A 9,838-nucleotide genomic window follows, 5' to 3' on the forward strand; every position below is an offset into this window, starting at 1 on the left:
TAAATTAAAGATCCAGTAGTGGTTCAATGACAAACATCATTTCATGTAGTAGGAAATGAGTTTGTAAAATATTTGTCCACAATACCACTGTTTTTTTATGATGTGAAAAAATTACTTAAAAAAAAAAAACACCACAAAATAATGTATAGCAGAAAGTTACTATAAGCTATGGCACCTTTTGACAGACACCAGGTCACTGAAATAGCAGTAAATACATTTCCCATTTCAGAGATATTGAAGGAGCAATGTTAGGGCATTATTTTTGGCCCCAGAATATATAGATATCATCCATCCATTATCTATATCGCTTATTCCTGGACGTCCTGAATGTCAGCTGGAGCCAATCCCAGCTGACATTGGGCAAGAGGCAGGGTACACCCTGGACAGGTTGGCAGTCTATCACAGGGCTGACATGTAGACAAACAACACACATTCACACTCACTGTTATGGACAATTAAGAGTCACCAGTCAACCTAAGCTGCATGTCTTTGGACAGTGGGAGGAAGCTGGAGTACCTGGAGATAACTCACGCAGGCACAGGGAGAACATGCAATCTCCACACAGAAAGGCCCCAGGTCGGCCCGGGCTCAGCCCCGGATATAGATAGTATATATGTATATATAAAATATTCATTCCATGCCATTTCATGCATTTCTTAACATTTGGCACAGTGCCCTAAATGCTGCTATGTACTATTTTTGTCACACCTATTACATGTGGTACATGTTGTGTGACGCTGAACATTAGTGATTTGTCAAGCAATAATAACTCTGAATAAAGCAATTAAGATTCATTATGTATAATATATATTCTGTACAGGTGTTTTAAAACAAAAATATTGGCACTGATCTATACATGGTATTTAACGGATATGGCCAGTCATTTTCTATTTTAACAGTATACCCACAATACTGTTGATCCCCACACTGAGACTAAAACAAACAATGAATTGCCTCTACTCGCTGTTAATGACTGTCAATGTGTCAGCCCCTATACAGTCAATGGTTAGCCCTGGATTAGCTTATTCGTCTGTGCCCTAGTCCTCCATTGTTGTTCAGAAGCAATTAAAAACAAATCAGTGAAACACACTGCTGCACTTGGTGACACATTTCCTCATTATGAAACACAAGACCTTGATATTTGATAATAAAATCCAGAAATTGTGTTAATGGACCCTTGACTCTTGCTTACTTCAGACACCTTAAAACGCTATCGCCATTCAGAGCCTTTGGAGAAAAATTTAGAGTGTGAGTGGTGGTGGTGGTGGTGAGGGGTACATAATAGGCAGTTTAAAGAGCTGTACAAGTCTTTGTAGAGTTTAGATAGTACATCTAGGCTAATGTTTCAAATTTGCCATATTTGTAGTGCTTCAGCACACCTACAAAGTCTAATCAAAAAACGGGCACAGGGGTGGAGCGTGAGGGGGCACCAAAATCATAGTATCTCTGGTATATGGTTGAGTTTTAGGGGTTAATTTAAACAAAACACTGCTGATTTGCCCCATTTGGCTGTTAAAATTATGTTGCCTGGAGGGAAATCGTCACCTATATGTAGCAACTAATCCTAAGTTAAAGGAGTAATTTGACACTGTGGGAAATATAAGATAGATATTAGACTGATTCCACTCTCATGTCTGCTTAACTTAGTTTATCATAAAGACTGGAAGCAAGGGTAAACAGTTAGCATGGCTCTGCCCCAAGAAGAAAGTCTGCCTACCAGCAACTCTACAGATTAGTAGATAAGACATTGATTCTTGTTTGGTTTTTGTATGGATTAAACAAAGTGCAAATACAACAGTTCAGTTTTGTAAGAGAGGTTATGTGTAGGACCATTTCTTGACTGGGACCAGTGAACTTCTTGGAGTCTACAGGCAACTGGTCCCAGCCAAGAAATCTAAATTATAACATGTTAATTTGTGAGCTTTAGAGGAGTCGGCAGCAGCTTTTTCCACCTTTGGACAGAGCCGGGCTACAGTAGCTGTTTACCTGCCTCCAGCCTTTATGGTAAAGTAAGCCAAGCCTACTGTTCAGATACAAGGCTGGTATCGACCTTCTCATCCAACTCTTGGTAAAACAGTAAATAATCCTACTTCCCAAAATGTCAAACTGTTTCTTTAACAATATACAAATAGTTCTCCTGGAAAATAATTCCACTCAGATCAAGTCGAGTTTACTGACATCGCATTACATGATTGTTGGGTAATGACATCTTTAAAATATTCAATAACTGAATGTCAAGCTACAGGAGTCACTCACAACAGGCTAGTAACACAGTATCTAATAACAGACTGTAACAGCCAGACTACTGTAACACTGCCAAAAAGAGGGAACAGGTAAAAATATGTCAGTGGGATACATTTAATTTTCAAGCCAAGTGTATATGATTGCATAACATAAGTCAGTTTGTGTGTATGAGCTGGGTGGGTGATGGTAAGGCTAACAAGGATCTGAGGAGGATTGAATTGTGATGAGGCTATAGTTGCCTGATGGGGGGAAGGGTAAGGGTGTCCAGAGCACTGTGGTAGAGCTCTCTCAGTGCTCTCAGCAGACACAGACGACAAAACATCTGGTTAAAGAGATGAGGCAACGGCTCCTGAAAAGAAGGGAAAGACAACAGAAAGCATGTGTAAGAATGTAGACATTCATACACAAAAACAAAGACTCACTGTAGGAGTTTATCTCCTGCGCTTATAATTTCACTCCAGTACATCAATACATGTATACACATTGTGTTTTTTAAATCACAACATATCTATTATGTAAGCCAATATAATCAATGTCCTAAATGGAAACATACAAATATATAAATACAGTACTGCCTCACCCCCAGCACATGGACTCTGTTGTAGTAGGAGCTGAAATCTTTACTGAGAGACACGAGAAATTTACAGATCTGAGGAACACAAACATATTTAAACAGTTACAACAGCAGGCTTTAGTTTAGGCACACTATTGACTGCTTACCTGTTAATATAAATCCTCCTACCTGTTCTGTCTTAATACTGACTCTGGCTCCTCCTCCTTCACTCTCTAACGCTTGTCCTGATTGGTCCAGCAGCTCCGAGAATGGAATGAGGTAATTGAACAACAGAAGCCACTCGCCCTTGTCAGTCACAACACAGAGCATGATAGCATCAACACTGAAATGTTGCTGTCAGAACTATCAAAGTTGGTAGTAAAATGTCTTTTTAATAGAAAGGAAAAGCAACGTAAAGCTAAAGACATGAAAGCAGAGACGGAACTAGAATAGCACCTCTTCTTTCAGAGCAGAGAAGTCCAGCTGGGAGCCTTCAGGGATTTCTGGGTACAGACCTGTAGATGAACAGTCCAGAAAACTACATGAATATATATGTCAATCCTCAGATTTAATCTTGTGACAAGTCAATAATGGGCTTAGATCACATATAGTATAATTTTTCATTTACATTCAGAATGTTGTATGTAGTAACTTAAACTTTTGAAATTCAGTTTTCAGGATGCCTTTCTGACTATTTATGACAAAGTGCGTCTGGGAATTTTTGTGTATTATATAGGAGTATCTATATAGGGAGTGATTTTTGACACAGCCAGTGAATACAGCAACAAGAATGGCTGTGGTACTAACTGCAGTTTCAATAATGATCTTCATTAAAAACTAAATGCATAATAAGAAAAGTCTGTAGTTTATCACTTGTGGAACATTTCAACATCTGTAGGTAATTATCACGTTCATTGCAAAAACAAGTGTAACTTTCATAAATCACTAAGACGATTGCTGAAAAGACCGTCAGCCTCTACTGACCATTGTCCTGCATTTTACACAGTTTACCAACACTGCAAAACTGGCATGAAATATATCCCGGTCTCATTTGATTCTACAGTAAACATTTATATTGATTTTTAAACAAATGTTTCATAATTCAATGCTTTGTTTTACATTGGAAAAACTAAGTTCAGCTGTAACTCAGTAGACCATAACACTACCACTGGACTTTTATGATGGTCAACTCCTGCATTTGTTTTCCCCACATCTCTTTGTCACTCTGGGGTAAAGTGAACACTGCCAGACCACAGCAGTCTGAGTTACTGGTTGTTTATAATGTTGTTGATGAAAGAAATGAAACAAGAACCTCCTGCACATCTCTCACCTTTCTCCACTCCTCTTTCATAGCTGTCAAACAGAGTGTGCAGTCTGGCGCAGTTATACATCACAAAAACCCCTCCTCTCGGCCCTTTGGTGGACACGCCCCCCTCTCTCTGGACGTCCAGTGTCACCTAAAAAAGGCCACTGTTAATCATTCTGATTCAGCTAAATACATTAGGAACTGTCATCACTTTTATGACTGATAAACTCACCAAATCAAACATAGACTTTCTTAATTAATCAATATGGGACAAATCCACTGTAGTCGTGAACACACATCTGTAATGATAACTCACAGGACTGGTGTGCACTGTAGACAGCAGCTCAAATCTGACAGTGGCAGAGGTCATGACCCTGATGATGTCATCCCACGTCTGACCTACAGGGGAAGGAGAGGGAGGCGGTATTTCACACCATTAATTTCATCTGTAGTCAATGGTAATTAGTGTCAGGGAGGTCAGTTTCTTAAGTGAAGATCATATGATTAACAATGAGCATGTACGTAAACACAGACCTTCTACTTGATCTCCATACTTCATCTCTGAGGCCTCCTTCATCTGACCTCTTCTCAGCCTGGAGGAGAGGAGCAAGACAAAGTGTTAAAAGCCTCATTTGCAAAAACAACTGGGCTAAAAATATATTGTAATAAAACAGATGAAGAACTCCGACATCAACACCCATTAGTGTTCTTTTAATTTAGTTTTATTAGAACTTCAATTTTAGAGCACAGAGAAGAGCCTGGTGAGAGTGTCTGTGGTGATAATAGGCATGTGTCTGGTGGAGAGCCAGGCAGGGAGAGTGGAGGTGGGGAAGGAGAATGGGACAGGGGAGATAAGTTGAGACAGCAGAGGGTAGAGGAAGTAGAGAGGATACACAGCCCTTCACAAAAAGTGACGTGTCTTACTGCAGGTACTGTGCAGCGGTGAGGTGGGAACCAGGCGTCTTCACGGGCCCACACACCAGATGTCTCTGCAGACACACAGCAGGACAGGTAAAAATAGGAATACAGTGGAGGACATGATAATGCATATGCATGTGCGTGGTTACCTGTGTGTGTGTCGCTCCACTGGCTCTCCACAGCATTGCAATCTGCTGCTGGCGAAACTCATCCTGACAGGAAGTCACATGTAACGCTGTCACTATGGCTACCTGTGAAAATGCAAAAAGGGTATACAAATCAGTGCTTTGTTTGCCTGTAATTGTCAGTGTGTGTTTGTATTGTGCATATTTGTGCGTGTCTCACTGTGCAGTCGGCTGTGGCTAGGTCCAGTTGTGCCAGGTGGGAAACACTGTCTCTGTGTACTGAAACACATTTATCAACAAACTAACAAGGTCAAGTGTCTGTTATTCTACTAATCTTTTGTCTCAGCTAAAGCAAACGTTGTATACAACAGGATATTTTGAAAGCCTCAGTACATGTAACCAAATCATCATGCTAATGACTGAAAAAACAGCAGCACAGCATAAACGCGCCTCTACAATATAACCATAAACCGCAACTAAACTCTACAGTTTTGGAAATTTTGGTTACTTTGGATTGTTGTAACCTTACCTGTGCAGGTACCAAGACTAGGATCGTATCCCTGAAGCCCTTCCTCCAGGAACACTCGTTTCAGGTTGACTCTTAGCACTCCCTCCTTCTCCCCCTCCTCCGCCTTCCTCACCCCCCCTCCGCTGGTTCTCCTGCCTCTCTCTGTTTCCCTTTCCCTGTACGGTGAGTTCTCCAGGGCCTCCTGGATCTTTTCCTCCCGCTCCTCGTTCGTCCAGTTGGCTGGAGCTGTAGGCCAGTCAATTCCCAGAGCCCGGAGAAAGGCGATGATGTCACTGTCTTCAGGAACCGTGGGACAAAAGAACACTGCAAACCTGACACAGGTAAGGAGATGGGTTCTGATCACAGCAGCAGTTTTACTCTACAGCTGCCATTGTAAAATCAACTGTCATTTATTTTTTTGCAATGAATTGATGACTTATTTCCTTTAATATGTCAAAAAATTGTCAGAGCTCAAAAAAATTAAAAATGTGGTTAGTTAAAATACTTAATATATAATATGTAATATAAAACAGAAAATGCAGCAAATTTTACAAGCAGAAATCAGCCAGTGTTTCACTGTGTTTCTTGATAACCAAATTATTATTTGGCAGCGGATAGTTTTAGCACTAGATCAATTATTAAGAATAGGTCAGAAATAAAGCTCAAAGGAGTTTGAGAGTAACTTACAGAAAGTGGATGGACAGTTTAGGAGAGGATGTAAAAATCAGTGTTTTTACTATATTTTTACAGTAAACATACTACCTACAGTATGTATTTACCCTACAGATCATTTGAGCATATCCTTCTGTTCACAAGCTCCATTTGTCATGCTCAAATAAACCCAGCGACTCACCCCTGTCTTCTCAACAGTGCACCCATGTGGTCAGCCACCAGAACAGTCCTTAGCTGGCCCAGAGTCAGCGCATCAGGAGCGGGTGTATTGGGTTTAGGGTGCAGCGCAGGGCAGTTGAGGACCACGCACCCCTGTTTCTTACTTGAGGGCTTCAGGTACTCTGTGGCTCCGCCTGCCAGGACAGCCCTGAAGGCTGCAGCACGGTCCACTCTGACCCTCAGACCTTCACCCATCACTTCCCCACTGGCTACAGGGAGAACCCCACTGCCACGGAGGGACAGGACCCTGGACATCACTGCTGGAGGGACCTGGGTGAATACAGGGAATGAATACAGATGCATACTTATGTGGCATGAGAATGATATGAGGGGAAAACCCTGAATTTCAAGTAATTACCTTTGCCAGCTTCTAGAGGTGGTCTTATACACTATTGTGGTATGCTACTGCATCAGTTGATCTTGTAAGATGTATTATTTAAAAAGCAACATTAGTATGTGGAATTGGCATTTTGACATTCTTTTCTAGTACTAGGCCACTTAATACTTTCAAATGAGAAATAGAGCAAATATGTTTTGGTGTTGCTTTTAGCTCTTATCCTGAGATGTATATCATGTCAGGAAAAAAACTTAACTGTATTGCAGTGGTAATCAGTGGAAGAATATTAGAAAACTGATATCTGCTTCAAAAACCCATATTAGTGCTTATCTAATTTATAAACATTCTATGTGCTCATGATGCAGAGTACTCCATGTACATATACTACCATTGTTAACTGTTACATCCCAAGACTTTGGAGTAGAGAGAGGTAACTAGAGAGATTTAGGGTACGGTTGAAGAGTAGTTAGGTTCACATTAAAGTAAGTGTATATCTATATCTATGGGGAAACTGATTTCACTTCACCCAAATCTACTCCCGAGGTTTGGCATGTAATGTTAACCAATCTGAGCAGTGAGAATTTCCACCCCTCACTCATACCCATGCAGGCACAGAAGAACGGGCAAACGCTGCAGACAAAGGCCCCAGGTCAGCCCGGGCTTGAACCCAGAGGAAACAGCACTAACCACTGCACCACCAAACCACCTGTGAGTTTTTATTGGGAATATTCAGTAACTTCACTCATATTCTGTAGTGTCACCAAAATCATTTCATATTAATGGCCATCTGCTGATTGTATTACAACACAATTTGGAAAAACAATTTTGGTGATTTTTTTTGAGGGGTAAGATATTTAGTAACTTAAGTAACAGTAACGGTGTTAGAGAGTAATGTCACCAATATCGCTCATCATTATGGACAGGTTAGAAACTAAATGAAAATGTATTATTTTGTATGTCTGAAACAGCATCAGGCAAGAGAAGCAGAGCAGGCTGATGAGGGGAAAGGTGCATCTTCAGTGTCTCAGGTGATAGTCTAATTCGGCGGGGGGGAGGGGTGTGTCCCTACCAATGCTGAGATCAAACCGACCCTTGTATATCAATATTTATCTCAGACTCGGCTTCATTTACACGCGGTTAAGAGGAACCAGCCGGCCGCGAATAAGCAGATAGTTCCGGTCGACTGTTCCTACTGGCTAAGTCACATTTGAAACGCCTTCCGTTCTTTTAATATTACTGCGCCACACAAATTCACTCGCACCCTCGCAAGCCTGATATACTTACAAGGGATTATACTTCTTAGCGGAAGGGTAAAATAGACTTTCTTAGCACGCATGAGGTTTTTACCTGTATAGCTTTGTTCATATGCGGTGAAAAGAGAAACTGGTGGTGACAATTGTTTTGTTTCAGTTAGCGTTATAAATATTTCCTGTGTATCTAGCAATAACTGAAGATAAGACAAAACACCGCACAATGAGCATAAAACTCATTAAAATGCTGGCACTCCCAACAGGTAGCCACACCAACCTGTCCGTCCGCATACAGCGTGTTAAGTATCGTAGTCGGTGACAAGAAGTCCCTGTTTCGCAGATTTTTGGCGCTGCTCTCTTTGAACCAAAGCTTCTCCGGGTCAGGGAATAGCCTGTCACCGTTTTGCCGGCTGGAATGGGAGACGGTTTCACGCGTCCCTTTCAGTGCAGAGCTGAGCGCCCGGACGGTAGGAGTGATCCGGAGTGATGAAGGCTCCTCTACATTCTCCATCACCACCACCACCACAACATAAACAGGTGAGCTTGCTGCCACGCTATATCAGCACACCCACATTCTGCTCATATCTTCTGTAAAAACGCCGTGACGTCGATTAATGCTGATGCAGGCTATGCTAAGCGTCAACAGTACAGACTACATGCGATATTGCAGCCGCACGGTTGATCACTGATCGATGTTGAATATTGGCTGTACAGGGCGACTGCATTGGCTGTTTTTCATTGGCGGAACTAGAGAATTACAACCCTTGTTTCTGTCGAGGTGAAATTCCGTGCTGGACTGGTGCAGTGTCACTAATAGCGCTTCATAACATAATTGAATAATATAATTTAAAATAGTCCTAGTTCTTTATACTGTAAGGTCGTACTTTATGTAATCGTTTGTGTTTGTATATGCACCTAATCCCTGTTACAACATGGAATGTTGCTATAGCCATACTGGTTGTACGTAAATTTGTTTTATAAACACATACGGAAAAAGGCTGTCTTCCGGCGTGTTCCTTCCGGCGCAATAATGTGACGTAAAAGGCGCAACTATACAAGGCAGGTTTTATAATAATAAGTTGAGACGCTTCGTCGGCAACGTTTTCCAAAAAAAGAAGATGCACAACTGGCAGGAGAACGAAATCAAGGAACTTTTGACCCTTCGGGGGTCGGACGCGATCCGTAACCAGATCACGGGCACGGTGAAAGACTCCGTAGTTTACAACAGGATGACCAAACTGCTGGCGGAGAGGGGGGTGTACAGGTCACACATGCAGGTAATCAGCAAACTGAAGGCGCTGAGGAAGCAATACCTCAAGTACCACCAACTGAAGACCCGCTGCGGGAGCGACCGCGTAGACTGGCCATTTTATGAGCAGTGCCACAGATGTTTCGGGAATACTCCGGTGGGGAATCCGATGAAACGGTCCAGGAATCCCACACCCCCACCTGCATCCACGACCTCGCCGCCGCCTCCTTCATGCACGTCGCCACCTGCCATCAGCGATGAGCAAGAGCAGGCTGCAGTCGGCCTCTGGGACGAAGTGGACGAGAGGGACATAAACAAACACTTGGGTCCAGTGGAGGCAGAAGACGATGAGGACCAGTACAGCCCATCAGAACAGTTCCACACCATCAACGCAAGTAAGCGTACGTGTCTCTGTTGTTGTCGTGTTTAGACATGATACCTGGATGATCTGTGGTGT

General features: G+C 42.2%; 2 protein-coding genes across 10 annotated transcripts in view; one reads left to right on the forward strand and one right to left on the reverse strand.

The window, feature by feature from the left end:
• Nucleotides 1-536: 536 nt before the first annotated feature.
• dalrd3 (DALR anticodon binding domain containing 3) lies at nucleotides 537-9,522 on the reverse strand. Of its 3 annotated transcripts, none has more exons than XM_020623575.1 (13): nucleotides 9,446-9,522; nucleotides 6,508-6,815; nucleotides 5,676-5,986; nucleotides 5,367-5,425; nucleotides 5,171-5,272; nucleotides 5,028-5,092; nucleotides 4,638-4,696; nucleotides 4,420-4,502; nucleotides 4,128-4,254; nucleotides 3,254-3,312; nucleotides 2,987-3,103; nucleotides 2,825-2,893; nucleotides 537-2,593 (listed from the first exon to the last, which is right to left on the reverse strand). In XM_020623575.1, exons 2-13 carry the CDS (start codon nucleotides 6,798-6,800, stop codon nucleotides 2,474-2,476), a joined length of 1,464 nt encoding a protein of 487 aa, XP_020479231.1. In that variant the 5' UTR covers nucleotides 6,801-6,815; nucleotides 9,446-9,522; the 3' UTR covers nucleotides 537-2,473. The 3 variants fall into 3 exon arrangements, with proteins under 3 accessions (XP_020479231.1, XP_020479230.1, XP_020479229.1); XM_020623574.1 differs by lacking the exon at nucleotides 9,446-9,522 and adding an exon at nucleotides 9,122-9,185; XM_020623573.1 differs by lacking the exon at nucleotides 9,446-9,522 and adding an exon at nucleotides 8,410-9,091.
• The window catches only part of LOC109973772 (uncharacterized), a 10,809-nt gene continuing 9,552 nt past the window's right edge, over nucleotides 8,582-9,838 (forward strand). For 3 of the 7 annotated variants that reach the window (XR_002276867.1, XR_002276866.1, XM_020623577.1), the window contains exon 1: nucleotides 9,234-9,782. Coding sequence is in view for 1 of the 7 variants with exons in the window: in XM_020623577.1 (XP_020479233.1) it covers nucleotides 9,251-9,782 (532 nt within the window). In the remaining 6 variants the exon portion in view is untranslated. Of the gene's footprint in view, nucleotides 8,670-9,233; nucleotides 9,783-9,838 lie in introns of those variants that run through there. The other 4 variants (XR_002276871.1, XR_002276868.1, XR_002276870.1 and 1 more) reach the window with 3 other exon arrangements.

Source organism: Monopterus albus, unplaced genomic scaffold (assembly GCF_001952655.1).
Source record: "Monopterus albus unplaced genomic scaffold, M_albus_1.0 scaffold305.1, whole genome shotgun sequence".
Lineage (NCBI taxonomy): Eukaryota > Metazoa > Chordata > Actinopteri > Synbranchiformes > Synbranchidae > Monopterus > Monopterus albus.

Bases quoted from the DNA above. Each gene is read 5' to 3' on its own strand.
- dalrd3 (XM_020623573.1), bottom strand. From the start codon at position 8,643: ATGGAGAATGTAGAGGAGCCTTCATCACTCCGGATCACTCCTACCGTC. The intron at 3,313-4,127 runs GTGAGAGATGTG...GTTCATCTACAG, and splicing joins TGAAAGAGGAGTGGAGAAAG to GTCTGTACCCAGAAATCCCT. The intron at 2,594-2,824 runs GTGAGGCAGTAC...CCTTCTTTTCAG, and splicing joins ACAGAGTCCATGTGCTGGGG to GAGCCGTTGCCTCATCTCTT.